The sequence below is a fragment of the Ursus maritimus genome, unplaced genomic scaffold (assembly GCF_017311325.1).
Source record: "Ursus maritimus isolate PB19 unplaced genomic scaffold, ASM1731132v1 scaffold_3, whole genome shotgun sequence".
NCBI lineage: Eukaryota > Metazoa > Chordata > Mammalia > Carnivora > Ursidae > Ursus > Ursus maritimus.
Window position 1 is genome coordinate 40,537,474 of NW_024425563.1, and position 27,546 is coordinate 40,565,019.

Below are 27,546 nucleotides of genomic sequence, written 5' to 3' on the forward strand. Positions count from 1 at the left end.
CAAGCATATAAAGTAATGAGTATAATAATGTATAGCTGGGTCTGTAGTATAGTAGTTCGACGTAACATGTATAACAACAGCTCAGAAGGGGGAAGAGGGAATACAACTATACAGGAGTAATGTGTTTATCTCTCATTGGAATTAAGTTAGTACAAATCTGGAAAAAGTTAGTATAAATCTGATAAATTAAGATTTATATGGTAAACTCAACAGCAACTCCAAGGAAAATAACTCAAAAAGCAGAGTGAAAAAAATCATTATGGAAATTAAAATGTTACCCTAGAAAATATTCACTTAATGCAAAAGAAAGCAATAAAAGAGGAGAAAAGGGACAAAAAAAGACGTAAGATTTAGAAAATGAGAAGTAAAATGAGATCTGTAAACTCAACTGTATCAATAATAACATTAAATGTGAATGGATTAAATAACCCAATCAAAAGTCAGAGACTGTCAAATTGGGTAAAAAACAATATCCAACTATATGCTGGGTACAAGAGATAGACTTAAGATTAAACGATACAAGTAGGTTGAAAGTAAAAAGATTAAAAAAAACACATCATGCCAACAGTAACCATAAGGAAACTGGAATGATTAAACTAATATTAGAAAAGTAGACTTTAAAATTAAAGCTGTTACTAGAGATAAAGAGGGACATTTTATAATAATAAAAGGGTCATTCAATCAGAAAGACATAACCATTATATAAATATATATGCACTGAATAACAGAGCCCCCAAAATACATGAGACAAAAACTGACAGAATTGAAAGAAGGAACAATAGTTGGGGACTTCAATACCCCACTTTCAATAATGGTTAGAACAAACAGAAAATTAACAGAAAATAAAAGACTTCAGCAATAATATAAGCCAAACAGACCTATAAACATTTATAGAACACTCAACCAAACAACAGCAGAATACACTTTCTTCACAAGTATACATGGAACATTCTCCAGAATAGATCATATTCTAGGCCATAAAACAAGCTTTGATGCATTTAAAAGGACCAAAGTCAAGTAAAGCATGTTCCTTGACCACTGTGGAACAGAAAAAAATTAGAAGTCAGTAACAGAAAGAATTTTGGGAAATCCACAAAAGAGTGGAAATTAAACACACTTGTAAATTCCCAATGGGAAGAAAGAAGAAGAAATCACAAGGGAAACTAAAAAAACTTTGAGACAAATGAAAATGAAGATGCAACATACCAAAACTTATGGGAGTCATCTAAGCAGTGCTTAGAAGAGAATTTTTAGCTGTAGATGCTTATCTTAGTAAAGAAGAAAGCTCTCAAATCAATAGCCTAAGCTTCCACTTGAAGATACTGGGGGGGGGGGAGAGTAAATTAAACCCAAATTAAGGAGAATGAAAGAAACAAGAAAGATCAGAGCAGAAATGAATGAAATAGAAGAAAAAAAAAAACAGAGAAAATCAACAAACTCAAAAGGTCTTTGAAAAGCCCAACAAAAAATGAGAAACCTTAAGCTAGACTGACCAAGAAAAAAAAAAAAGAGAGAAGACTCATGATATCCCCCCAAAAATCTCCTGTCTGAACTCTAGCTGCATGCACAGGCCGGGCAAGGCGATCAGGGGAAAAGCCAAACGGATGTGGATCTCACCCAGGGCTGGCTCCTTCTGCCCAGGGTTGATGGCTCTCCCGTGTCTACCTGCTTTTGGTAGCTCTCAGTGCTTTCAAATAGCTGTCTGCATTTTACCCAGAGTTGATCATTGTTATTGGAGCGAAGGTTTTACTGATATAAGCTATGCTGCCATTTCCAGAACTGGAGCCTTCCAGATGCCCTCTTGAAGAGGAAAGAGGGCATCACAACCCAAGAGTCAGCACAGGAAAAACATTAACATGGACACACTATGTTTGAATCATGGACTAGACCAGCCCATCATTTATAAGCCACGATAAGAGGCCAGGCAAACTCTCTCTAGTTGATGATAATACAATTCGTAGCAAAACATGGAGAGTGGTGATTTGTCAAGGCCCCCTCCACTTTGAAGCCTGAATGAAATTATCTTTCTGCTCTTGGTATAGGCCTCGTGTTGGCCTCTGCCTGAGCTTGCAATCCACATGGGTATGAGAAGATTTCTCCTTTTTTCCTCTATAAATACAGAATCAATTAGGAGATGAAGAAATAATGAATTTAGAGGATGAAGGCAAAGTAATGGAACCATCAAGAAGAACGGCCCCAGGGACAACCCATCACAGGTGGAAGGCGGCAGCGGGTTCAGACTTACCTAGACAACACAAGCTTCAGATATGATTTCTTTCCTTTATCCATTCCCAGATTCCTAGCATTGTATCTAAATGGCTTCAAAATGTTATGAAATATTTGTTAACATAAAATCATTAGGTATTCATTACCAAAACAGAAAGAGTTATACAGAAATTACCAAAATGGATAACTGCCTATAAGATTTTTAAGTTCTATATAAAATTAGTTCATAATTTTTTAAAAAGCAAAAAAAACCCCAAAAAACAAAAAACGTTTCAATAAATGCTTTAGGTTAGAAGCTGGCTAGGGTAAGCCATGATTTAGTAGATGAACTGGGCCAGGGGCCAGGATCCTAAGGGTTCAGGATCACTGAGGAAGGATGAAGGCTGACCATGTAAGGTACAAGAAACTCCAAGTACAGGAAAGCAGAGAAATAGGACATGAGCAAAGAGGAAAGTAGGACAAGAGGCCAGACACTGCAGGTTTGGGGACTGCTACCACAGGTTGCTTAACCCCTCCCTTCCCACAGAGCACTGAACTGCCATTCGTTATTCATAGTTACAAAGCATGATATGACACGCTTATTATTTTCTGTTTCTATGGGTCATTTTCTTAAGATACACTTCCAGGAATGGGATTGCTGGCCAAAGGGTAGGGGCATCTCAAAGCTGATAAAACACGCTGCCAGGAGCTTAAGGAAGAAGAGCGCCTCATCACCAGCCCCGCCGGCAATGAATGGGGACCCCGGCTTCACCGTCACGTCAACATTCTATGCTGTTGTTTAAAAAACTTTGCTAATGCAATCAATTTAAAAGAATCTCTTGCTTAATTCGGGTCTCTTTGATAGTTAAGGAAGCTAAAGGGGATTTAAGAGCCATATTTGGAACTCTACTTTTTGCTCACTTCAAATAAAAGCTTTCATAAAGAAAGAAAGGTAGTGGGAGCTCCTAAAAATACACGATATCTTGGTGATTCTAAAAGAATAAAGAGAAAACACATTTTTTTTAATGAACTGTGAAGCCTGGCCCATAATTCACTAAGATGTTCCATTTTCTGGCAGCTGAGGTGCTGGGGGGACCCCAGCCAAAAGCCCTTTCCAGAACGGAGGTGGGGTCCAAGTGTGCAGTTGGCAAAGCAGAGCTGGTGAGGGGGTGGCTGTGGCCGCCCGGCGGTGGGCCTGAGCCAGACTCCACAGAGCCAACAGGGGGAGCCTGACCTTCACAGGGGTCTCCGTTTCTCCTTCCTGGTAGGTAACCAGCTGCCTGCTGGAAGGGATGTGGCCGGAAACATGATTACAATGAGTTTAATCATGCTTAGACACTGATCTGGCTCAACCCACTTAAGAAAAAGGAAAGAAAAGTAACAGACACATGAATACTGACCATTCAAGATGGCATTTGAATTAGGCTCAGAGTACACGAAGGACCAGGCATGGGAGAAAAAATAAACCAAGGGAGCTGGAGAATCTCATTCTGATATTTTTAAATGAAGACAGAGTGCTATTTTTTAAAAGGTATTTTTAAGTAGACTTTATGTGAAGATTCCTGAAGCTATTCATGTTGACACTGAGCCTGCGTGGAGGGTGTGTCTGCTGCATGTTCTCTAGTGCCCCCCCTTGCAGGCCCTTGGGCCCCCGCAGCCCTCACACCACTCCCAGATGCTCTCCTGGTCCTGTCCACAGCCGGAGCCCTGAACCTCCAACCGCCTCGTCCTCCAACCCCCAGCCCACATTCTCTGCTCCCCTGATGGACCAAAGGGGGCGCAGGGAGACAAACACTATGTGCCTGTGTCTGTTTCAAGACGAGTCATACTGTGAAAAGACCTGAGTCTCAGCTCTCCATCACCTGGCCGGGAACTGACCCTCTGGGTCAGCTCCCACTCCTGGAAGATAGAAGCTTCCACAAAGTCTGCAAAAGCTAATGTCCGGATTAAATGGGATCATGGGAGACAGGCAGCGGCCGTATTGAAGGGAGCTCTGGAATGCAGCCCCTCCACTGGGGTCACTCCTGGTTCCGTAACAACTGCTATGGGTCCTGGGTCAAGGGGACACTTCAGCTCCTTCGGACTCCATGTCCTGTCTGCAAGACGACAGGGTTAGATTCCACAGTTTGAACAGTTTCCCTCAGCTCCGGCATTCTGAGATTCTATATACGCCATTCGAACGTATTTATAGAGCTTTATCCCCCTTGGTATACAGCACAACTCAGGCACAGTGTTAAGTGCTCAATTGCTGCACGAACTAAATTAACTGGACGTCCAAATCCTAGTGAAAAACCCTCCAAAAGCATGTAATGTTGGAGCTAAGGCTTCTGTGTGCACCTGGGCACGTGCTCGGGAAAGCTGCTCACCAGCTATAGCTACAAGCACCCAGCACCCTTAGGTTATCCACACACACCGACGTGACTACTATTTACCCCCTATTTCCTTCTGGAAGTTCCCAGGAAGCTACTAACTTCAAATCACTAGGGTCCAGCTGCAAACGTCCCTGACTAGCCATGTGCAAATAGCGAGTTCAATTTTTCTAGTGTCAGGCTTGCTGGTGAAATGTATACACTTCATCTCCCACATGACGTGCCAAAAGAGGCCCGAGGGATCATGGGCTCCACCTGTAGGAAAACTAGACTCAGAGCCGGGCTTCAAAGCTGCAATTCTAGGGAAAATATCCAAGAGCAGGCAGGAAGACTGGCAGGCCTTTTGTCCTGGACAATTTGCCAAACGAGGGGAGGGCAGGGGTGGTAACTCCTTTTTCATTGTCCTCTAATGGCATCAGCTCAATCTCAAGTTGGGCTTCTCAAGAAAGGAGAAAAAAAGAGATATCAGTGATGATGATGATGGTGGTGACAGTGACAACAGGGATAATCTCAGGAGCAGGGACAGCACTAGCCACCATCACTCTGGTGCTCACTCTATACATAATCTCTTTTATCTCATATGGTATCTGACTTAATTCTCGTAAAAAATCCCAGGGAGGCAGGTATTACTGTGAGCTCCCCTCATGTTAAAAAGAAACTGCGTGTGATCAATCACTTGCCCAGGAGATCCCCCAGCTAGTAAACATCAGAGCTGGATTCCACCCCAGTCTGTGCACTCTCCGAGCCAGGGTTCCAGGGGACGGAGCGTGGGCTCAGCCAGCTTGTGAGTAATGGCTGAGTCATGGCGTGTGGAGGCCGGGGCGGGGGTAGCGCAGCGATGGCCGTGTGTTGGGTGGCCTAAACCTCACACAGGCAGCTTTTCAGGCAGGCTTGGATCCGGGTTGGGTCAGCCGGTGCTCGGTGCTCTGCCCTCTGGCCCGTCCAGCGACAGGGTGACCTCCAGCTGGAGTGAACGGCCAAACTATTGTTTGCAGCTTTGCAGGAAGCTGTTTGAAAGAGTCACTGAAAAACGATCTTACTAAATCAAGCTGTACCAATATTTCTATTTCCTTTCATGCAATGCCACGTTTAAAGGCATTAGACAGGCCTGTTTATAAAGCCTGGGAAACAAGTCTGTGTGCCTTAAGTTCAGAAAAACAAAAGCGTCCCGCACTTGCAGCAGAGAGAACGGAGAGAACAGGACGGCGTGCATCCTTCTCCGAGCCAGTCCTTGCTCTCGGCACCTGAGAGGTGCTTGCCGACAAAGCCCAGCGAGATCTAAAACATTGTGTCAGCAAAATGTCACGTGTCCCGACAGGTGTGCATATTAAGTAATCTTCTCATGGTTCCAGCAGTTTTTTAAGACAAGAAATTGGTAGAGAAACTTAGCTCATTAATTATATGGCTTATAGGTTATTTTTTAAATAAATGACAAATGATTGACACTTGTCCAGGAAATGACTTTTTGTAGTATTTGTAGAGAAGAGAAATGCAGAGACCTAATCCCCCCAGGGGTGCTTAACCTCCACCCCAATCTATTGTACCTGACTTAAGACAAGCAGTGTTAGGAGAGGCAAAAACTGGAACCTTACTGAGTGTGTGAGGGTCACTGGGTACATGCTCACGGTTCACATCTCCCCAGGAAGTGCGTTTTAACGGTGAGTAGGGCAAATGTTAGCCATAGAGGCCCCAAAGCCCAGTAAGGACACTGGGGCAGGGAAACAGAGAAAATAGGAGAAAACAAAGTATGAAAAGCAGAATTTTCCCCTCTTCACAATGTGATCAGGGATCTACTGAGAAAGTAAAACCCAAGTGTTTTAGGTGGGAGGGCACCAGAGAGATCAGTTTTATGCATGAAAAAAGGGGCTGGGGCCTCCAAGGAAGGTCCCCTGACAGGTCCAGCAGCCAAACAGGGGTGAGGCTGGGAGGGGACCTCGGCTCTCCGACAACAGAGCCTCCCCAGAGCTGGCCCCGGGCCCTGCGGAAACCAGGAAAACCTCGCCAGCGTTACAGCAGACAGGCTCTCTGCCTAAAACCCGGGACAGGAGAAGTCAGGCAAATGGCTGGTAGTCTGAAGCTGAAATACTAAGACCATAATAACAACGCCTAATATTAGGGAGAAAAAGCACTAGAAATCTTAGTATCTAGGAGACTCCAAAACACACTGCATCTCTTCAGCCTTTTCCAGTATGTTTTACATAATATGACTATTTACTGGTCGGATTTAACCTACCACTACTTGGGAGGGAGACGACCCCCGAACAGCTTCCATACCGTAAGAGAAAGGCACACGGGCAACAGGTTCCCGCTCTTGGGTCTGCATCTGGAAGGCGACCAGTTCCACTATGGTGGGATCTCGGGAGTTCAGTCTTGCAAACCCCAAAAACAGACAGCCATTGGAAGCCCAGCTCCAAAGACAGTCAAAGAGGTTTGAGGTTTGCCGGATGTGTGTCTAACTGAGGCCCTTCTGGCTCTACCTATTAAATTAAATAAGATTATCTTCTAAATGAAAGGAAGAAGCAGGAAAACAAAAGATAAAAACTGGGTTCTGACAAATCGAATGATGATGTTTACTTCTCTTTTGGTGAAAAAAAAAAAAAAGAGAGCGAGAGAGAGCTTAACTGGCCACCAAAGCAACTATGTGACACCCAGACGTTCTCTATCAAGATGGGTGAGTCAACAGCAGGGACGGTGATCATAAATGATACTCCTCAGGACAGCTTCCTGGACCTCAGTGCACACAACTCAATGGGTCTGGGCAGAACTGATTGATTGGGGGTCTGGATGGAGCCCGAGAGTCTGCCTTTCCGACCAGCTTACGATGTTGCTGAAACTACAGACCACACTTGGAGTAGCAAAGCTCTGCAGTTTACTAGGAACTTTTCTAGGTGGTTCTCTAACTTGTCCGGGTGGATGAGAATCCATACATCACGAGGCTCTTTGGGAACCCATCTTATTCTAGCATATGAACCGGGCCAGTCTCGCTGCAAAAGTAGCATTATGCCAGGTGATATACCAGGTGTCACTCAAAATGCCATTGACGACCAAGCTTGCGTCAACTGGTTGCTTCTGGGCTTTCCTAAAAATGTTTGCTACTTGCCTGGCATGTAGAAAGCTCAACAGAGGCCTTGATATGAATGAATGAATGAATGAATGAATGAATGAACAAAAGAAGGAAGGAAGGAAGGACACTACGTGAACTTGGCTCCCAGCTGGCCTCTGTGCATATTTAGACCATCTCGTAAATCATTCTACTTGTCATGTATGGAGACAGGGGAATAATACAAAACCATCATTGGACCTGGTGAGAAAGAGGGAGGAGGGGGAAGGTGGAGGAGGGATAACAGGTGCAGCCACTAACTTCTGGGGATCACTGCACACCAAGCCCTCTACATTGACTGTCTACTTTGTCCTCTCAAAACCTCCGTGAATTGGGGATGATAAAGATTTCCACTTTATAGACTGGAGAACTGAAGCACAGAGAGGGTCCGTAACCCGGGATGCCCCAGTTCGGAAGGAGGAGGTGGCTCTGGCCCAGGCTGCCTGAGCCCCACACTCTCCACCCCACTCTGTGGCAGCCTCATCACTTCCCCCTCAGGGCAGCGCAGCGGCTCGGCTGCCCCCACAGCGAACCCTGACCCCCCTTCTCTGCTAGCAGTCAGTACCCCCAAACTGGCTGCCCGTGTGGCTTCTCCAAATCAAGTATTAACACGGCTGAAAGACCTAATCGATACTTTCAGTGTCTGTGTTTTTATTACACGGATACAGCTTAGCACATGGACGCCCCATGTTTATGAGCTCTGTCTGATGGTTTCTGGGGTTTTTTTAAATTAAGGAGTAAAACAAAAAAACTGTAGAGAATATTGAGAAGAAAACTGTTTATGGAGAGGTAACTTTTTAAAGGTTTCAAGAGCAGACAAAGAATCTTCGTGTGCTCCTCCAGGCAGAAGGGCCAACTGTCTGCATGTGGCCCATTTGCTTTACCGTCTATGTGTGCTCTTTCCCCCCCCCACCCGGCTCACATGTACATACACATATCTCCATTAGTTTTTTCTGAGTCATTTGAGAAGAGGTTAGAAACAGCATGCCCCTTTATTCCTAAACACATCAGCGTATAATTCCTGAGAATAAGTCCATTCTCTGACACATGCCAGTTACCGACTTCGGGGAAAGTTCACACTGACATACTTTCTAATCTAATCTACAATCCACAGCCAACATTGTCATTTGGCCCAAGGATATCTTTTAGAGCCGGACCTTGTGCATTTCAATGGCTGGATATGTATTAAGAATTAATACAAGTAATTAAGAATTAATATGTGTCGAGTGCTTTGGCATTGAGAAAGCCCTTCCGCTACACTAATTCATTTGGTTCTCATGTTGCCTCTCTGAGGTCGGGCAAGCAGCATCATCCCTGTTTCACCTGGGGCGAAAACGAGCCTGAAGGAATGTTAAATTCAGAGCCAGTGCTCAGCAGCCCCCTCCCCGCACATCATTGCTTGGTGCTTAAAGACTTTGCTTTAGTGCCCACCAGAAGACTGACCACTAATCCAAACATTTAAAATTCTATAAATAATGTACTCTTGCTTGAGCGTTTATATCTCTAGCCATTTCCTTTTACACTAACATTAGAGATTCTAATTAGCACCGTAGCTATGTGCTCGGGAAGAGACGGAGCCACCCCAGGAGAGCAGCTTGGTATGAGCTGGGAGGCCCATGGGGTGGCTCTTGGTCTTGCCCCACCTTGCACACAGAACTTGAACTCATAACCCGCAAAGAATCCCCAGCTGCATGCTTGACGTGATCACAGAAAGCCGAAACAGTCGGTATCTCTTCCCAGGCATAGTGAAACACTAGTTTGAGGTGGGGAGGGAGTTTCCTAACCCTCACAAATAGCCTAAAAAGGGGATCAAACTCATGAACTTGCCTGTTAAACAGAAAAAGCACCGATTTGGAAAATGGAACCGTGGGGTTCAAATCTTTACTCTGCCGCTTAGCTAATTTTCCTTGGGCACATGACCTAACTTCACTGGGCCTCCATTCTACCATCCACAAGCCCAGAGAGTAACTAACACCCACAGGCAGAAACGGAGAGAAGGGGCCAGCAAGGAGTCTAGTCCGGTGCCTGGTGTTAAAAGGAAAAGAAAGGCTGGCTCCGCCTTCAACACAACCCTGAAGGAACTGAGCAACGCTGAGTTTGTAACAGGATGTAAGCAATGTAGGGAGTTTGGATGAAAATTTTGCATGGTTCACTGACTGTTAGGAACACAAAATAACAGACCCACTTTGCAGTAAGTGCTGTCTCTGGGCACAGGGAGTTGAATTTTTCCTGTGTGTGGCACTCTGCTCTAAGTTGGTGAATGTGGGGTAGTAAGAACAAAGTATTTACCTTTTCCAGGGCCTCTCTGTCAAGCAGTTCCTGCACAGCTAGAAGCTTGATGCTGTAAGAAAAAAAAATTGAAACCAGGCTTGAGAACAAATCATGTCACACCACCGAGCATCAGCCAAGTCACCAGAACAAAAGTTTGACGTGTCAGCCTGCATTTCTGCTGAGTCTCATCTAAAGTAACCTTGGCTTTGAATTGAAATGACCACTTCAGAATGATTAAAAATGTCTCTAAATTGTATAACTGATTATATCATAGGATCCAGAAATTTCACTTCTGGGCATTTGCCCAGAGGAGTTGAAGACAGGGCCTGGAACAGACATTTGCACACCCACGTGCATAGTCGCCAAAAGGTGGAAACTAAATTGTCCATCAACGGGCGCAGGGGATAAACAAGCTGTGGCACGTACACACAGATGTGGAATTATTATCCCGCCTGAAAAAGAAGGAAATTCCGGCATGTGCTACAACATAGAGGAAGCGTGAAGACGTGATGCTAAGTGAAACAAGCCAGACACAAAAGGACAAATGTTGTCTCATCCCACTTCTATCAGACAGCTAGCACAGCTACAGTCAAAGAGACAGGAAGGAGAAGGGCGGTTGCCAGGGGCGGGTGGAGGGAAGAGGGGGGACCTGTTGTTTGGTGGGTACAGGGTTTCAGTCTGGGATGACCAAAAAAGTTCGGGAGCTGGATGGTGGTGATGGCTGCACGTCAGGGTGAACGTACTTAACGCCCCTGAGTTGTACACTCATAAATGGTTAAAATAGCACGTTTGATGTTATGTACATTTCACCATAAAAAATTCTAAAAATAGGGCGCCTGGGTGGCTCAGTCGGTGAAGCGTCTGCCTTCGGCTCAGATCATGATCCCAGGGTCCTGGGATCGGGTCCCGTGTCAGGCTTCCTGCTCAGCGGACAGCCTGCTTCTCCCTCTCCCTCTGCTGCTCCCCCTGCTTGTGCACGCACTCTCTCTTTCAAATAAATCAATAAAATTTTTTTTAAATTCTAAAAATAATGACACCTGCTTCATGTAAGGAGTCTGAACACATTCAGAGGAATATAAAGAAGATGACAGTTGCCCATGCTCAAGATTAATTCTTCCCTTCATGTCCTTTTGATGCTAACAAGCCAACAGCTAAAATCTCCTTAGGCAGACGGCCTGCTCAGCTGTGTACCACACAGTGACCCAGCCGTACTGTGTGCAGGTGGGCAAGGGTACACAAGGACTAGGACATGTGCCCTGCCCAGGAGCTCACAGCCTCGTGGAGGCCACAGTCAGACGACAGTCCAAACACGCTGCAGGGTGCCACGTGGACGGGCCCTGGCTGAGAACAAGGAAGGCTTCCTGGAGGAGGGTCTGGGCTAGCCTTGACCGGGGAGAAGGCGACGCACAGAGGGGCAGCAGAGGGAGAGAGCAAGGGGAGAGCAGGGGTGTGCAACGTACACAACCCGCCAGTTTCCAGTTTAGGGGCCAGAGCCCGGACTACAGCCAGCAACTGAGATGAGCATTCAGAAGGGGACGCAGGTTTTACAAGGAAGGTGTCCTCCCCCGCATGACATGCTGCTTTTCAAGTGTTTGTGGACACAAGGCTAGATCCACCCGCACATGGGAGGAAGCAGGAGAGCTCGCCGAGATTGTTTAGGGAGCAGGGCAGCTGTGGATGGTGCGCAATGCTCCCTCCCCGCCAAGCCTATCTGCTTACGGTCACCAGCCACTGCGTTCTCTACCTCTGACCAACCCCCCTGGCTTCTGTGGAGCAGAAATGTCCCCACGCCCCACCTGTACCACGAGCCTCCCTCTAAAGGGGTTATGCTCATGATAAGGTTCACTTTAACTTACAGAATTCTTTGTAATCTCTCCATACAACTAAGCGAGCACGTCCAACCAAATGCAATGGCTTACGTAAGAGCAACTCGGGGGAGTACGTAATAGTTTTAAAGCTTACGAGACACTACCACCGCCACTAACAATTGGCGACTATTGGAGCTAAAAGACAGGACCCTGGCCCTTCCCTCTGCTCAACCACACTGACTCTCCTTCATCTCTCGGACATTGGTTTTGTTGTGGGTCTGGCTTGGGTCCTGCCCAAGATCTTTACAGCACTGACTCTGGAATACTGTGTCATTCCATGCCAAATGTGAAGGCCACGTCCTCCAAGCAGCCTTCTCTGCACACTGAGGTCAAGCAGCGACCCTTATCATCACGTGTTACTTTCTTTAGTCCACTTGCTAGTCCCTTAAAGCGCTGATGTGTTGGGGGGCCGTTGTCTGTCTCTTCCCAAACCGCAAGGAAGCTCCCCACAGCGGGGGGCTCGAGGGTCTTCTCGCCGGCCCACTTGCAGGGTCTATAACTGGCGTATGGAGTGTAGTCAAGAAATATTGACTGACCCACTAGCAGGGCCCAGTCAATATTACAGCTGACCCAATCCAGCTTGGCTCCCCAGCCGGGCCTCAGTTTCTCCCTCTGAAAAAGAATGCCTCCCACGAGATGATCGTGTGTTTTCCCTAAGTGACAGGCACCGCATGCATCCATGTGAATGCCTGCCATTAACGGGACGTGCCCGGTGGCCAGTCCACGCTCCTGGCTACTCCTCAGCACATTCTGATTCCCCATGAATCTAAGTTCCAGGCCACCGACTTGGATGGCAACTTACATGCTCAGTGAGGGGTTTCCAGGGGGAGCTCGAGTTTCAGAAGCTTAAATTGCTTCTGAAATAACCACTGGAGAATAGTCCTACTAGGGGAAATTTTTCAGCAGTCTCTCATTCTTGCCCCTGTCCATGGCCTTGAAGTCCAATCCAGGATCGGATATCAGACATCAACTGATTAGAGGAAAGGTTTAAACACTGTTGAGATAGTCAGCTCTCTTTTTCTCCCTGCTTGCAAAGATACTACACGCAAGCCATTATAGAACATGAGCTGAAAACCGACAGTTTCAGGCTCGAAGGGAAAATGAAATGAAGGCAACATCGGTTGATTCTCTTTTAAGTCAAAGCCTGAAGGACGCTGCTCCCTGCTCTGACCTTCCTCCTGAATGGGGATGTGGTAAACACGCGGCATGCCTAGTGCCACTCTCCAACCCTGTCCACCTCTTTCCGTGAACTCTGCCCCCATGCAACGTAGATTCAGCTTCAGAATCCTTCTCAACACTCCAGTGAGACCCAACCAATCTCCTTAAGTGGGCACGTGACATCAAACTGATTTAACATCTGCTCTGAAACCAATGCCAAAGAGTATTAACATAGGGAGGGGGCAGAAAAAAAAGAGGGGCATTCCCACACTACTCAAACACAGCAATGCGAGATGAGATTGCTTTAGGGGCAGGGGAAGAAAAGACAGGAAGAAGATGAAAAGACACTCAGATCTGTATGGCTGGAGTCTCAAACTAGAAACAACACATGGCAATAAGAAGTTGCTGCCCCGGCAGCTTATAACGTTGGGTTTCTTCAGGGAGCTGTGGGTTTTTTCCCCTTTAGAGCTGTAGTCTTTAAGAGTGTATGAGATGTTTCCTGCTACATAACTACCCTAATGTTATTTCTTCCTAATGGGAAACACTCCAAGTTGGGAGTATTTATTTCAGGATTTCTGCTATCGGAGTCTTCTAATCAGATATCAATAGTCCCTGGGACAAAATGTCACTCCTATGAAGCAGCAACAAACCCCTTTACCAAATCCTCCAATTGACCCCTCTCATTTCTCCCCCTCATCTCTGAGACACCTTTGCTCCTCCTTCCCTCACTTCCTTCCTCCTCCTCTCCCTCCTTCCCTTCCTCCTTCTGTCCTCTTGCTAATTCCACGAATGTATATTGAATTCCCATATTTCAGAAACTGCCAGGCATCAGGGTGACCGAGATGAACACATACTGTCCCTGCCCTCCAGAGGCTAGCATTCTGCTTGGGCACGTGCCTGGGGACGTGTGTCCCTGAGGCCCTCCTGGGTTCTGTGGTCGGGCAGAGCTGGACTAAAGAGGGCATATGTTTACAGTGGTCTGGGGCTTGGTCACCGTCCTCTGAAAACAGCAGAGGTCCCATCCCACGGAAGTCTCAACGACAAGCAATTTCTTTTTCAGCACTCAACTGAGAACGGAGGCAAATAATAACACAAAAGCAGCCGATAGCGGTGATTTGCTTAGAAATATGACAACTTTAAGGACAAGTTCTGAAGTCGAAGTGGACGCCTGGGTAGACCTAGGATGCGCGCAATGTTTGCATAACTAAGCTACAAGGAGGTGAGCTAGTGAGGGCAGAGGTCTTATTCCACCGGGTAGAGCCTGGTACAGCGACGTAGGATGTAGAGATGGCGATGGGGAAAGGGCCAGGCAGACACCGAAAGCAGGGAAGAAAAGCAGCAAAGTGGAAGAGACAGAGCTGGAGCCCACCCCCCTCCCCGTCCCCCGCGCCCCCCCCCCGGCAGTCTGGGGTGGCTTAGAGCTACAGACTGAATCTTAATGGCCCCTGAAAACACAGAAAAGAGGCAGATAAGAGGCAGATAGCTCTATGGGTGCTGCAAAAACACTTACAGGCCAAACTCAGTTATGCTGAAACTCGCCCACACAGATGACAGCCTAAAGGGGCACCAGAGTCAAGAATTCTCTCCAGCTCCCTTTCTCTGAGGATTCTGGCACTGAGGTTCCCCTTCATTTACAAAGTGACACATTATAGTGCATGAGACATAGCAGCATTGCTACACGCAGGAAGGAGGCATCTATAATACGGCGGAGCCAACCACTCACCGCGCCGATGAAATATTTCAGGGTTAAGTACTACGCACCAGGCACTATGGGCCCTGGGGATGCGGGATGAGCAAACACAGCCTCAGCCTTCAGACTCCCAAGACTGATGGAGGAACCAGGTACATGTGTCAGCCGTGGGATGCACTCTCAGGAGGCAGACATGGGGTGCCGGGAGGCTCTTTGGGAGGGCATTACCCAAAGCTGGCAGGCTCCCCGGGAAGTGACTTCTGGGCTGATGCCTACGGGCTTGCAAGACAGAGAGATAGAGTGGGAGGACAAGCATGAGCAACGGAACCAGGAGGCAGAGGGAACATGCCCCCCGGCCCCGCCCAGAGACTGAACGCAGACCAGGGAACACTGGCGTGTCTGGAGGGTGGGGTAGGTGCTGAAGGATTATTCTGCAGCAACAAGTGGGGCCGGGCCACTCAGAAGGTTTGTTAAGCCACATTAAGGAGTTTGAACTGTATCCTGAGGGTAAGGAGTAGCTGGTGATGAGTTAGGGCAGTGGCGTCGGCGAGAGCCCAAGATACAGAAGATGCCCAATAAAGGTGTAAAACAGGTCTGGTGTGAATGGCTCGGGGTGGGGTAGGAGTGGGGGGCAAGAGTGGAGTCAGCGAGACCCGAGCCCTGCAGCCAGCAGACCAGTCCAAACCGTCTCCAGGACTGGGAACCAGGCAAGTGAGGGAGGGGTTTCCACCTACATCCCCAGCAGACAAGATCCGAATCTCAGCAACGGTAGCAGAAACCTGGCGGAGGGGACACTCCAGGCAGCCTTCGAGCAAGGGACAGGGGACCCAAGAGCATACTTCGGAAAGAAGATGGACTTACAGTCAGCAGCCACAGACGACAACCACTCTCTATCCCTATGTCCCCTCGCAGGCCATGGGGCCACTCAGGACATTTCACGAAAGTCAAATTCAGAAACTAGGTCAACCCAGTTATCCAAATGCTTCTCCTTTCTCTTTGAAGGAAGGTTCCATATTAACTTCCCCTGAACAAAGGAAGGAAGGGTTCTCCCCTGATGATCAAATTTTAGATGATGCCATGGATCTTAAAGACAGACTTGTTTTCCCTCGGCCATGTTTCCTTCCGCCATGGGCTCCGGGCTGGGAACACACAGCGGTCATCGGCCTGGGGTTGGTGGTGCGCACACAGGCCGCAGAGAGACGGTGCGCTCCCAGGGAGGGCACCGCTTTTCTCAGACACGTCCTCGTCAGTATCTCCTCCCACTGCTGCCAAACACATGCTCGCCCTCTCGGCCTTCCCTCCCAAAGCCAAGTGCTGAACCGCAACATCAGCTCCAGAACCATCTACACAGGGTTCAGCCTGGGTGGCTGTTCCTGGCAAGTCAGAGAAAACTAGTGTGCCGAACAGTGGGCGGGAAGCTTCTCCGATGACAATCCCATGGTTTTTATTCTATGCAGGTTTTCAACTGCTTGAGTCAATTACGGTGATTTCCATTTCTTAGAAATTTTCTTAGAAAATTGTTCAATCCATTCAGATTTTCAAATTTTGAGCACAGAATGGTCCTAGTGATCACTTTTAACTTAAAAACCACTTCTGTTTCTGTGGTTATGTTCTCTTCCTCATTCTTTAACGTGTGTAGATATTTTTTCTCATTTAAAAAATTAGATTTGTGAGAAATCAGTCTACTTTGTTGGTCCTCTGAAAAAATTAGGTCCAGGATTTATCAAGTCTACCATTTTTTTTTCCTAATTAAGCAGGTCAACATTTACCTTCATTAATTCCTTTCTCCAAGTTTCCACTGTTCTCTTTAGTTTCTCTATTTACCTTCTTGAGTCAGGTACTCATTATTCAGATTTCTTATATACCAAGCCATGAATAAAAATTCATTCTCTGTGTAAATATTCATCCCTGTTTCAAATTTCATTATGTAGGCTTCCTGTTACCTCCCACCAAGTCTGAAGCTGCTGTTTTGGTCTCTTATAGGAGTCCACAGTTTTTTGGATTGTATTTTTCTATCTCTAAGTAATCGGGTTTTAAATTGTGTAATTTTGTATTTTCTATAATTCTAATGTTCTGAAGTTAAAGGAAGTACCCTCTACATTTCCTGCTTTTTAAAATCTATCCATAGTCTTTTTTGGTCTATTTTATGATGCTTTTCTATTTCCCAGGGTTTGAGTGGTTCTAGAACTTTTTTTTTTTAATCTCCCAGTGTGTACCTTTAAGTTTTCATATTAGTGTAGGGGATTAGGGAAGGGCAGTCAGTCAGCCTGGGGTTCAAGCTGTACCACCCATAGGTTGCAGGATCTTAAGAACTTTAAGAACAGCAGGTGGGAGGCAGGAAAGGGATCTGGCATCCACCCCTGTGACCTGGACCATAGATGACACAGGGGAAGTCCTTAGCACGTTGCTTAGCTCAGAGTAAACCACTGTCAATGGTGGATATTGGTACTAATATTATTCAGGGCCTTTCTTTAGCTCTTAACACTTCTCTAACAGAATAAAGAAAGAAACAACTTTTTGTGCTACCAACCTATTTCCAGACAAGCAGCACAACAAACCTTTATCTCCTGTTCCCTTTTTGATCTCCTATAACAATACCCTATGGTTTAGTTCCAGAGTACAGTCCCATTGCTGCTGCTTAATTCTGTAGCTGGTCTTAAGAACAATTCTGACACTCTTTTTTTTTTTTTTTAAAGATTTTATTTATTTATCTGACAGAGATAGAGACAGCCAGCGAGAGGGGGAACACAAGCAGGGGGAGTGGGAGAGGAAGAAGCAGGCTCATAGGGGAGGAGCCTGATGTGGGGCTCAATCCCAGAACGCTGGGATCACGCCCTGAGCCGAAGGCAGACGCTTAACCGCTGTGCCACCCAGGCGCCCCCAATTCTGACACTCTTGTTTGCTTGATTACCAGACGTACATAATAAATTGCTCTCTAGTTCTACGGATTTCAGGGCTTGTGCTACCACCACCTCCTCCTCCTCCGCCCCCTCCCTCTCCTCCCTCTCCTCCTCCTCCTCCTCCTCCTCCTCTTCTTCTTCTTCTAGAGAGAGAAAGTGGGGGAGGGGCAGAGGGAGAGAAAGATTCTCCAGGAGACTCCCCGCTGAGCATGGAGCCCAACGTGGGGCTCGATCTCATGACCTGAGCTAAAACCGAGTCCGACACTTGACTGAGCCACCCAGGAGCCCCTGTGCTACCTCTTCTGAGCAATATTGTGTCTTATCTCTTGAACTTCCACAACATATCTTTAAAGGAAGCTTTAAAGCAAGGAGCATGTTCATATGTTTTCCCAAGCCCTTGCATGTCCGAGAATGTCTTCCTGTTTGGCTTCATACACAAAAGACAACTCAGCTGAGTGCGAAATTGTTGGGTTACAACATAACCCCCAAAACTTTACAGTTGGTTTGCCACCTTACTTGGTAATCAGAAGAACTTTTAATGTGTCAGATTTCCAGACCCCACCGAGGGCGGAGTGATACAGGGCTTAGGAACATATCTGGAGTAAAAACAAGACAACACAAAACTCCCAGGTGTTCTAATCTTCCAACAGCTTCCATAGACATAGACGCCCTGTTACAGAGAAGAAGCCTAAAGTCAACCGGATTTTGGTTATTCTTTTCTCTGCTTGGATTCTCATGAATTCCCCCCCCCCCTTTTTGTCCTTGTTATTCTGTTTCCCAGGCTAGGCTCAGGTGTGGCCCTCTTTTCCCTGACAGTGTTCAGAACGTGGTGAGTGAGTACCTTATACTCAGACCCAATCTCTCTGCAGCTCAGGGAGGTAGCTGATGCCGGATCACTGATTCCAGTAATCACCAACCCCGATAATCCCAATAGGGGCTGTCAGTTCTGTCTTCCACATCTGTAACCTCGTCTCTTATTTTTCTCTTTCTTTCTTGTATTTTCCAGAACCACTTCTACAGGTTGGTTATCTCCTTCCCCTCCATCTGCATCACTGATTTGATTTCCCACAGCACTTGCGCTAGTTTGCTGGGGCTGCCGTAACAAATTATCACAAAATTGGTGACTTAAGCCAATGCGCATTTACTCTCTCACTGTTCTGGAGGCCAGAAATCTCAAATCAGTATTACCGAGCAGAAATCAACACGTTGGGACCACCACCTCCGGAGGCTCTAGAGGAGAATGTGCTCTTTGCCTCTTCCAGCTTCCAGTGGCTGCCAGCATCCCGTGACATGTCTCCATCCCTGTGATCACAGCACCTTCTCTTCTAGCAAATCCCCCTTTGCTTCTCTCATAAGGATACCTGGAATTGCCCTTAGCACAATTCAGTACAGTCTCCCCCATCTTTCTAGATCCTTAGCTTCATCACATCTGCGATGTCGTTCTTTGCCATATAAGGTCATAAAATTCATAAGTTCTAGGGATTAGGCTACAGATATCTTTTCGGGGCCATTTTTCAGCCTACCACACATTAATACTCTTTATACTCCTGCTAATTTGGATTTTAGTTCTGTTGTGGAATTCTGCTTCCTCAAAACCTTTCCTAATTCACTGCATCTCTTTTTAAAATTTTATTTCTGTTGCCTTTCCTACCAACCCATTCTTTCCTTATGTTTTTCTGTCCCTGTTCCAGAGCGGCCATGTCTTTTTGTAGTATGCAGAGGCTGCTATACATTTCCCCCAAACTCTCTTTTGTGACCTGCTACAGATGATTTTCTGGCTCTTCAGAAGCTGCTGCCTTTACTTTGCTCTGAAGGAATTTTCCACAAAGTCTTTTTTTTTGTCTTATTCATCTTAAATAAGAAAAGGTTTGTCTTGACCAATGGTTGATTTTCAACAGACATTATGAGCAGACTGACAATGATTCTGTTTTATGCTCACCTGCATACAGGACGGATCTCCTTCTCAGTCCTGCCCCGGGAGGGGACTGGCTGAGGGCACAGCGCCCGGCCAACCCAGAACCTTTGCTCTAGTGAGGTTCGCCTCCTCCTCGGAGACTCTCAATCAATTCAAGATGGAAAGCATCCTGTCTCCCAACATGAGCAGCTGCCAGGGCGCCCTGCTTGTAGCACTTTGCTTTTGGGGAGTAGATTTACTAGAATGTACTGAAAGCATGCCAGTTTCCCCCTATTTCCCATCTGGTTATAGTCTGATGTTTTCCTTCTCTACTTGGCAATGGGGGAAAAAACCCAAAGAGATGGCCCTATGAGGAAGGGCCCACATCCGAGGCTAGTAGCTAAGGATAGAAAAGAAAGACGAACCAGATGGAATTTGTTTCAAGCGTGTGAGTCAGGAGCTAATGATGAAAAAGGTGTAAATTACTTTCTGTTTTTCAGGCAAGGGTTGAAGGGTGGTGATGGTAAGGTGGGGTCTCCTCCTGGTGGCGCTTTGTATCATGAGCAACATCCTGGTAAGGTCTGCCAGCTCAGTGATGTCTGCCTCTTTACTGTCACCAGTTAACGCCTCCAAGGTTCTGCCATTTGTCATTCCTTCTCAGTTTTTGCTGGCCTGTGAGTTTTTGTTATTTTTCTGTGTCATCACAGGTATCTAAGCCAAACCTTCCAGAGACGGGGTCTCTGAAGGGCAGGATAATGTCTGGTCTGTTGTTTTCAGCCATTGGATTGTTCAGTAAATGGAAAGACTGGTTCTTCCTCAAACTTCAGGGCTCTTCATCCTCCATGTGGGGAAAAGTATCCAAAAGAGAATCCATTTCCCTCCTTTAGGGCTCCCAGGGCTTTAGGCCTCAGGGCTGCTGAGCACCTGGCAGGGTACCCACAGGGTAGAAGGAGGATAGGACCTTCTGGAAATCTCTTCAAGCACAAACCAGTGGCACTGGCCTGAAGTGAGGAAGCCTGACTTTAACTGAAAACAGCTGAAGATGATCAGACCCAAGACTGGACAAGCTAACAGTGGAAGTGAGGTTGGCTCCCAGCTGGAGACTAGGAACCACTTTTCCACACCTGCACTTTTTTCTCAGCCGCAAACTGCCTACTTCATGCCACTTTCTAAAAGGCTGACACATTTAACCTAATCGAAGGTCTGGGGCCCCACAGGAAAGCCCATTAGAAAGCTAATAGCCTGATTTAACTGCAGGAGATAAAGCTCCAGTCGACTGGGCAATTTTATTCATGGGAAGTTTGGGAGAAAGGACACAGGAACGGACTGAAATGTAGACAGAACCAATGAACAGGAGAAAGAAGATGCCATTAACGGCGCGTCTTCCAGATGTCAGGTACTGCACTAAGCCTTTATGACATTACTTACACCTCGAAGTTTCTCCTCATAGACAAACTGCAGATTCCAAAGCTAAAGAGTATTCAGGGACTGATTCGATGATACGTATGCCTGGCTTTGGGATATTTTACTCTCTGCTGAAGAGGCAAAGATTTCAACTCCTACTTTTCAGCTTTAGAGAGATTAAGTGTCCTGTGAACAATCCACACAGGGGCAGGGAATTGCAACCAGGTCTGTATGATTTAAAAGCGCTCGTCACTTTTTACTCATGCAACAAATATTCCCTGAGCACCTACCACGTGCCAGGCATATGGCACCAGAGATAAAGCGATGAACAAAACAAAAGCTTGACTCTCATGAAGCTTCCATTCTGCTGAGGGGTCGGGAGTGGTGGTCTGCAGGCATCTGTTTAACCACTGGCCCTAGGGAAGTGGGGACTGGGGAGCTGTTAGCATTTGCCAATTTCCACGGTGGAAATACTCCCATTATGGCCCATTGCAAGCCACCAACTTGACGTGACTTAACACAGAGATGGGAAGAGACGGGCCACTTCACACCAGCTCCAGCACGCCACTGGTGAGGAGGGATCTGCAGCAAGCCAGGATTTCTATTAATTACAAATTGAATATATAATAAAGTATACAATTATGTGATGTGCCCAGTGGTGATGAATCTGTAAAAATTAAAGCAGGGTAGTGGAGTAGTAAGTGGCCAGGGTGCTGTGAGGAAGTCAGGAACACTTATCCCATGAGATGACATTGGATCAGAGACTGGATTTTCCCATCTGCAAAATCAGGATAATGATTCTAACTACTTAAAAGGGTCATCATAAGGATTCGATGAAATGGCACTTATTGTAGAATACTGCCTTCTGGTATGTTGGAGGTACTCAATAAATGATAGCTACCAATATTTATCTGAATCGATATGGAGTTGGCCTGGTACCCAATTCTCATCTTCCTTAGAACTGATAAGAATGTAAAGCTTTCATTCCTAAAAATCAAACTGGTATTTTAGCCACTGAAACAAGTTCTAAATGACTGATCGACAACCTGGAAATGTTGCCATACACATGGAGTTGCTAAGTTCTTAATGCCAGGCCTTCTAACACTGACGTTAGAACTTGCAGTGTCCCTATTATTATTATTATTATTGTTATTATTATTATTGAATAATCTGATTACATTCTTTAATAGTTAGCACTTTAATTCCAGATCAATCCACACCACTCTCCCTCAAAGACATACAAAGAATGCTATAACTCTTCCGGATGAGTAGACCACATAGCTTTGTTCTCCTTCATCCTCTAAACTGAAAACAAAAAGATACACAGATGAATAAGGAAAACATCTACTACAGAACTGGTTCTTAAACTCGTTCAGAGCTGTGCCATTCATACAGAATTCAAGTCTCTTTACAAAAAGGTAAAGACTAGAAGCCCTTCAAAGATAAACCCGCATAAAATGTGGAAAGGAAATTAAGTATCGAGTTATTTTAAACGAAGGGTGGAACTCTTCCATCAAATGGAGAAAAACCATCAACTGCTTCTATTATTTCTTTAAGAATTGAGGTGTAGCTAGAGGTCCTTTATCAGGGCAGGGGATTAAAGGAGAAGGGAAAAACTTCCTTCTCAGCCTGCCATCTGCAGTGCACAGAGCCAGATGCCCCACAAACGCCCCCATCTTGTCTGCCCGTCACAAGACCTGGCGTCGTTAGCTCTGCTGCAGAGAGGACCGCAGTGGGGCTCTGGCGCAGAGCAAGAGCAAAGCCATCCTTCAAACCCGGGGCTCAGGGCCCTGACTGGCCCTCTGGATTTCATTCCAAATTCCCACCCTGGTGTCACATCCAACTGGCTAATGTGGAGCCTTAGAACTTGGGTGAGGTTCTTGTTGGTCGTTCTTACTCCGAGTGGTCACGATGAGACGCAGGCCCAGATGTCCCTAAACCAAGGGGGCTCTCAAACTGGTACTGTTGCTTCTCTAATTTAAGTGAACTGGGGACTTCTGGGAACTCATCCCTTTCTCCTTAATTTTTTTCAACGCTCTTTCATCCAAGAAGAGCTATCTGCCTGATATGAATCAGAAAATGCTGCAGATAGCATCTGAAGATAATTTTTCCTTCAGGAAGAAATACTTTTCACCACACTCCCCCCCAGTTGGCTCTTCCTAAATTCTCTTGGGTTGCCCCTTGGCTTTTGTTGGGGGAGGTAAAAGAAATAACCAGATCAAGTAAGTTTTTGTATATACCCTGGGGACAGTGGCTCCATCTTGCACGACCTCACCTGGTAAGGGGTAAAGACTATAGCTTGACCCTGCTCCCCCCGAACACTTCCACTTCCACTTTCCTATGGTCCTCCCCTAGCAGTTCCTTCAGAACGACGACGTGGGATGTGCTTCGAGAGGTAAGCCTTTCTTTTTTTCCTGTTTTCCCTTTCCATTCACAAAGCTTCCTTCCAACATTTTAATCTTTTGCATTACATGTATTTCCTTATGTGCATCAAATCCTGGGAGAATGGAAGCAACACACACACACACACACACACACGCACGCACACATACTGTTGTTTTTTAAATGAGTGCTGGCCAGCTATCGTGTCAATAATTATGGGTTTTGGTTTTTTTTTTTTGGTCCCTACCCTTTTTGTATTTTGGGATTCATGGGGGATTCCTTGTTACCTAGTTTTTTCTGTAAATGTCCACAAGGTTAGGTTTTGTCAACTAGTTGCTCTTTCTTGCTCCTGATATGTTCATTACGAAAATTTTCAAACCTTCAGGAAAATTCAGAGAACTCTACAGTAAACACTTAACACACCTACCACCCACACTCCATAATTGTTAGCATTCACGCTATTTGCTTTATCACACATCTGTCCTAACCACCCACCTACCCTTCTTTTTTTCTTTTTTTTTTTTTTTAATGCATTTCAAAGTAAGCTGCAGCCCAGTGATTTGTCTCGTATTTCACACAAAGGCTGGCTTCAAAGTAATTCCTCTCATTCTCAACTGAACCACTCCCTGCAGACTCCTAGACTCCAGTGTGAGAGCCCACCCTGGAGCTCTACTAAATACCCACCAGTAGGGAGGCTTGTCCTACAGGCCTTTCTCAAGGTTCTCCGGAAGCCCTCATTAACCAAAGCCCCTCTTAACCTGGGCTAAATCGCCATTCCTCCCCTCCAGCTTCCACTCTTCCACCTTTTAACGTCTCCATCAAGCCACCATGGAATGAAAATTTCTAAAGCTCAACTTTACATTTGATCACATATTTTCAGCCAAGGAAAAGAGTGATATTCTCACACATTTCTCAGTATAAGTGATTCCTCCTGGCGCACTTCAAAACCAAATGAGACCCACTCTTCCTGCCCACGACTTAGTAACCCCCAAAGCGCCAAAGCCAAGGAGCTTTGTTGCTGCTGCTTTCAACTACGCATTGGCGTAAGTTCTTAAGAACTTAGTTACTGGGAAAGAGTAAGAGTGATTAACTGAAGGTGCAAGAGAAAAAATTTCCACTCTCAAGAACATACTAGAAATTAGAAAGTTATCTAACACAACGCAGGGTCTGTGATTCCAACTTAATGCTCCAGCCAAAATTTTTCATCTGGCTTCAGTGTTGACCTTTCACCTCTTAGCTAGGCTTCTCTTCCTTTTAGGCCAGACAAAATTCACCCCTGGGTTTTGTCAGAAGCAAAGGCCTCATTAATCAGCTTAAAAAGCAAACATTCATTCCTCCTTATAATGCAAACCAGCCAGTAAGATTCTCTGGGCAGGGAATTGTTTGAAGCAGCAATTATGAGAGCATATTTCACAGGAATCTTTTATTTTTTTAAAAGAAGTCATTTGCAGAGCACATATTTATTTGAGAAAATTTAGAAAATACAAAGAGAGAGAAAGAGAAAAGAAACATTGGCCATAATCCTGCCACCCAGGAATTATCATTAATATCTTCATCTATATCCTTTTAGACTTGAAAAAATGAAAAATGCATCGTGTAAAACTGAAATTATATTGTATACGCTGTCTCTATTATTTTTAAATTACCATTATGTTATAAATTATTGCCACTATTAATTGGCAGGATTCCATGCCATTAAGTATTATGTGATGTAATTTTAATGGAGATATATAAAGAGATATAAATATAGATATATGGTATATTTAATAATCTTTGTTGGACATCAAATCTGTGACAGGGAGCAGAACGGGGCGCCCACCATGTGCCACTTTGGCATGTGGACTGTTTTGAGCAAAAGGCAATCAAGACCCAGTAGATTCAAGAAAAACTTTTACCTCTCCCTTAACTACCATAAACAATTTAGATATGGAGCCTGGCCCAGAAACAGAGCTAACAGAGATAACTTTCTATGTGAATGACCCATCTATATGGCAGAGCAAACAGCTAATTATCAAACATCTGCTCTCCTCCTGCATCTACTGTTCTGTGAATCACCCTGTTCCCCTTTGAAGCCCCAGGACCCTGCCCATTCCTTAGCTCAGGATGGCATAGAAGCCTCAACTGCCTGGCTTGCCCTTGGGTCTTGTATTTTTATGGGACTCTCAGAGGTATGAAATTAAACATTTGTTTTTCTCCTATTAATCTATCTTCTGTCAATTTAATTATTAGATCGGCCAAAGAACTTAGAAAGGTAGAATAAAAATTTTTCCACCCCATCAGGTGTTTCAAATTTTTCACTGTTCTACCACTTTGGTGAACGATTCTGAAAATACTACTTTCTGCATAACTTTAACTGTTTCCAACAATAAATTTCCAGGAGGTCAAGGACTATGTGTATTTTTAAGATTTTAAATAACTTTTGCAAAATTGCTTTGCAGACTAGACTTCCGCTAGCAGCTGTATGACCCGCTTCCTTGTCCTGTATAATTTATGTAAAAACTCCCTAATCCAATCGGTGGAGAAGGTGTTATTAAGCTGTTTAAATTTACATTTATTTGGCCACTAGAGAAACTGAACATTTTAATTCTTCTTTCATTAGAGCCAGTAAGTGATGGCAAGGGAGGGGAACAGTCCCAGGGAAATACCTTCCAGCACCTATGAGTCACACTGGAAGGCCTAGAGTGGGGTGGGGAGGAGGGGCTCAGCAGCCCTGTGCAGGATAATCAATGAACAATCGAACCTCTGTACCTTAGTGGAAGTTCTCAAACCGTTTCTCTCCTCCCTCTCCTTTCTTAATTGGATATAGTTCTCTGGAGACACCAGAACAGTGTGTACAGGGCTTTTAAATTCCCCAAAATTCTCAGTAAATAACTGCTATCAATATTTTGCCCAAAAAAGTTTTGTATAGGGGCCCACCAGCTGGAAGAAGTATGATCGAAGCCTACTTTAGAGAGAGTAAAAAAAAAAAAGAGTATTTTGAAAGATTTCCTTGTTGGCTCAAAGTCATCCGGGTAAACTAGAACCAGAACCGAGGACTCCCATCTTCCCTGTGGTTTGGGCAGCAAAAGATGAGCTATGCAAGTGTGCAAAATGCAAACGAATTTAGTTAGATTGGACACAAGTCTGCAGTCTACAGGGAGACCCAGAAGTTTTCCAGAAGGGGAGATGGAGCTCCCAAGTGATATCACAGGCACTTGCCTGCTGGCCTCCCACCCAGGAGCAACCCCAACATCAGGGGATGGTGCCAGCCACGGCTCCCCGGGATCTAACCACAATGCTGCGCTCAACAGTGCTGAACAGACCGGAACACCAATCCCGGGCAGCAAGGCTTCCAAAACATCACATCTGCAAGCTTTCAAAAGGAGAGTGAGCATCCCACTGCAAATGGCCACCTACTCTTTGCCGAGAGCCTTGGTTATCTGTAAAACTTCAACCCCTGGTTTCTAAAGTCAGCTCCGGATGCGTGGGGATCTGGCTGGTCTCTGGGTATCTGTTCCTCCAATTTACGAAGGGGAGAAAACTCTCTCGATCTCTCTAGCAACTAACGTTTGCTGCTGGGTGTCCATACTGCGAGCTGCAGCTAAGAAGTCAAGTCCCTTAAAAGTAACAGCAGCAGCCACGACTGCCAAGCTTGTATCTCCAGGGAACCCCAAGATGCACGAGGAGCTTGGTGACCCGGCAGGGTGCCGAGTCACAGTGAGGACAGCCGCTGGTGGGCTGGGACTGGTTTTTGTTAAACAACAGCATCTCATAGCGTCTTCAAAGCAATAGGTCCCAGACACCACTGCTATGAATTCCAGCTGCTAAGCGTGAAACCTTATCCTCCAGCCCGGAATCCAGGCCCTTCCAGGTCTTCACTGTCTTTAATTTAAAGTACTGAATTCAGGGAGACCCAGAGGCCCCCTCCCCTCCTGGGTCTCCTCTCCTCATCCCCAACCAGCTGGCTCAGAACCTTCTGGGCAGAGTCGGGCCCAGAAAGCTGCCTGGATCCCCGCAGAAACTGCTGGCCCCGTAATACGGAAGCAGTCTCTGCAAGACAGGGGCCTCGAATTCCAAAGTGGGTTTTAAGTTGACAACTTGAAAAGCTCTTCCAGGAGGCAGGCAGGAAGAAAAAGACATCCCTGCTCTTGGAGGATGCTTAGTGTCGGTGGAGTGAGTGAGTTTTCAAGAACCACTGGCTTGTACTTTGGAATTAAGACAGCGGCTCTCGAGATGCAGTGTTAAGACAGACTGCTGGCCCCCACCCTAGAGTTTTCTATTTAAGTAGGTCTGAGATGGGGCCTGAGAATTTGCATTTCCAACAAG

General features: G+C 45.8%; 1 protein-coding gene across 2 annotated transcripts in view; it reads right to left on the reverse strand.

Moving 5' to 3' along the window:
- Positions 1 to 27,546, reverse strand: part of EEPD1 (endonuclease/exonuclease/phosphatase family domain containing 1) — a 107,547-nt gene that overhangs the window by 28,322 nt on the left and 51,679 nt on the right. For both annotated transcript variants that reach the window (XM_008686497.2, XM_008686496.2), the window contains exon 3: positions 9,964 to 10,015. In XM_008686497.2, coding sequence (XP_008684719.2) covers positions 9,964 to 10,015 — 52 coding nt within the window. The remainder of the gene's footprint in view (positions 1 to 9,963; positions 10,016 to 27,546) is intronic.